The sequence below is a fragment of the Rhinopithecus bieti genome, unplaced genomic scaffold (assembly GCF_001698545.2).
Source record: "Rhinopithecus bieti isolate Rb0 unplaced genomic scaffold, ASM169854v2 scaffold_5781, whole genome shotgun sequence".
NCBI classification, from domain to species: Eukaryota; Metazoa; Chordata; class Mammalia; order Primates; family Cercopithecidae; genus Rhinopithecus; species Rhinopithecus bieti.
Genome location: NW_016804870.1, coordinates 36,866 through 40,184, shown reverse-complemented (window position 1 = coordinate 40,184; position 3,319 = coordinate 36,866). Strand labels below are relative to the sequence as shown.

Sequence of the window (3,319 nt, the reverse complement as noted above, 5' to 3'; positions counted from 1 at the left end):
TCTGTTTTTTGTATTAAAATACTGAAACTCAATATTTTGTCAAAGTTTCCACTTTCTTACTAGAGACAAAACCCAGAAAAATACAAAAAATGTACCTTTTCCCCATTCCTCAAGCATAACATCCAACAGTTTGGCAGCTGGAAGCTGTTTTTGATTGTTGTGACTTGTATTTGGTGATAGAAACAAGATTATAGAGGCACTAAACCATAAATGTAGTTTTTTTTGTTTGTTTGTTTTGGGTCATTACTATCATTTTACGAAATATTTAGCTTCTACTTTGAACATTAACATGTGGGCCAGCTTTTTAAAGCCACAATTAACCACATTTTTTACAGAACCAAAAAGTTTGATTGTGCTTTAAAAAATGATCATCTAGAATCAATTAATTAGAATTAGGAATGCTTAATGGAATACCTTAAGTGGATACCTAATTGATTCCTGAAATAAAATTGTGGTCTCCTTAGTGATGTTCAGGTTGCAACACTGAAGCTGATTTGGTGGCGCTAAGTGATCATCTGTTTGCAAATGCCAAATGAACACTCTTTGTTGGTAGATCGAGCTGTGTGTTGAATGAAACACAAATCAGTTTAGGCATCTTCACTTTGCATTATCTTATCTCTTTGGAAATTATACATAATGTAAACAGTAGAACCCAATTCACTGATTTTTTCCCTTATTTTAATACCAGTGTGCCTCAGTTTAAGCAAAATGTACTAAATGATTTCTGAAACAGGAGTTTCCTTACTTTTTCAGTTAAAAAGATTTGCCTACAGAATTTCTTTAAATAACAAGTCTTCTTTGGCCTGTTTATAATATTCAGCTCACAGAAATTCATTTCACACACTTCTTTGAAATACCTACATTGCATCAAATGAGGCACACAGGTACATGTGCCCATTCCATCAAGATTGCCTCATTTATTTTGTGGTTATTTTATATTCTTCAGTTTGTCATTATTAACACTTTGGTATGCCAGGTTCATTCACTCCCTATTTTAGTTGAGATGAGTTAGTGTTTCTAAGGAGTGTTTTGTAATCTCTTGTCCCAAACTAGGCTGGTTTGGGAATCCAGTGAGAGTGACCTGGTTTGGGAATCCAGTGACAGTGACTAAAAATTGAAATTCAAGTCCTGAACATCCTTCCAGAACACAGCCTATCACCTTGTGGAGATAACACACAAACTACCTCAGAGGACCCCCATCTGTGGCAGTGAAAAATCATGTGAGAGTTATAGTTCAAAAGAAAAAAGTGCTGAGCACTGTGGCTCATGCGTGTAATCTCAGCACTTTGGGAGGCTGAGGCGGGAGGATCACTTGAGCCCGGGTGTTTGAGACCAGTCTGGGCAACATAGGGAGACCCCGTCTCTACAAAAAGTTGGCCAGGCATGGTGGCTCACACCTTTAATCCCAGCACTTTCAGAGGCCAAGGTGGACGGATCACCTGAAGTCAGGAGTTCGAGACCAGCCTGGTCAACATGGCGAAACCCCGTCTCTACTAAAGCACCTGTCTAATTTTTTGTATTTTTTATAGAGATGGGGTTTCACCATGTTGTCCAGGCTATTCTCAAACTCCTGGGCTCAAGTAATCCTCCTGCCTTGGCCTCCCAAAGTGCTGGGATTACAAGTCCACTCCAAAGTATATGTACTAAGTGATACAAAGTTGCAAATCAGTATGAGTAGTATCATTCCAATTTTGGTTAAAATAACCCATTAGTATATGGAGGTGAAAACCTCTACATGTATATCAAACTGTTGACCATGGTCCACTCTTGGAAAGACAGATTGATGGGGCAACTTTTACTTTATGCCTTGTTTATTTCTGTACTTCTTGAATTGTTTACAATGAACATTATTATTTCGTAATTTAAAATATGAATTATAGATATCAATTTGCCCTTATAACCCTGGCTACCCTATTGTAATTGAAAAAACAAAGTATATAAAGAGAGAGCAAAAGCCCTGGGAATCTTTTCATTTCTTTAAGAAAGCATTCCATTATCAGGATCAGGAGCAAGTAAAAAAGAGCTCAAAAACCTTTTCTCTCTTTGGCAATGGTGTTCTGGTATTTCCACATGATGAAAGCAGAAGGAATAAATGAAATCTGTTTCTTGTTTTCTTTGTTTTGCAAAATGAGGAATAATTCTATGTAGAGGTCTGGAACCATGGGTGCAATAAGGAAACCACCTCATCTGTGTATCACTGTCCCAGTTGAAGTTGGCAAAACCCCACACTGGAAGGCAGAATCGCCTAGTACTTTAAATAGTTACCCTTCTCATGATGGTGAGGATGTCCATTGCTACCCTGAAACTTCAATTCTGGAGTAAAGCCTATGGTTTATCCTACAGGAGCATGTTAAAATCTTCCGTCAGGCTAGTGTTCTCTCCTCTCATGGAGAACGCAGAGGGAAGCTGACAGGTGTAATTTATGGTGCAAGTGATTTGAGAAAGTCTCCTAAATAGATACCCAGCTCCATAGCCTACAGGAAACAGTGGGAGGAGGAAGAAGAGGGGAAGGAAGAGGTAAAGAACATGGAAGAATCTTTCTCCTTCAAATGAGTAGAAGGCTTACACACAGTGAAGGTTCATTCTGTGTACTTCACTGTCATGACCTTGAACCTCCCCCAGCACAGCTCTAATCACTCTGCCTTGTCATTGGCCCTTACTCTTCTAGACTCCCCACTAGACTGAGATCACAATAAGTGCACACAGACCTTGTCTTTCTTGTTCATTGTTGTATCCCCAACATCTAGGGAAGAAAAGGGATATTGAATATAGTTGCTGATTGTTGAATGAATGTTTTCTTACTGTAAATAGACACTGTGTGGAGTGCTCTACTTTTGCACCATGAGGTCGTCTCATGAGCTTGTGATCAGCCTGACTGTTGATGCCAAATAAAGTCAGCTTTTCCTTTGTTTGGGACTTTCTTTGACAAACCTTTTCTTTACCTTCACCTTTACAGATACAGCCAAAAGGCGGCAAGGAATGGAATGAAAAACCAGTTCAATCTCCATGAGCTGAAAATGAAGGGCCCTGAGCCAGTAGTCAGTCAAATTATTGACAAACTGAAGCACATTAACCAGGTATGTGGAATGTCAAAAAATAATAATAATAATAAAAAGTAGAAATGACAGAGAGAGAGAGAGAGAGAGAGAGAGAGAGCGTCCACTATTCAAACTATATTCTTGGGCTTTTAGAAAAGACACTATTATTTTCTTCAAATAGTCTGTCTGCTAAAAGGACTTCTGGCCTTCATTTTCACCCGACTTTTAAATTATAAAGACAATATTGCAATATGAGGGTTATCTTAGAAAATAGAGGGAAA

General features: G+C 38.5%; 1 protein-coding gene across 1 annotated transcript in view; it reads left to right on the top strand.

Annotated features, from left to right (window-relative positions):
* GPC3 (glypican 3) overlaps positions 1 to 3,077 on the top strand; it is a gene marked incomplete at its 3' end in the record, with an annotated part of 127,021 nt that extends 123,944 nt beyond the window's left edge. Inside the window, exon 4 of the mRNA XM_017870742.1 lies at positions 2,957 to 3,077. Coding sequence (XP_017726231.1) covers positions 2,957 to 3,077 — 121 coding nt within the window. The remainder of the gene's footprint in view (positions 1 to 2,956) is intronic.
* Between the last annotated feature and the right edge of the window lie 242 nt (positions 3,078 to 3,319).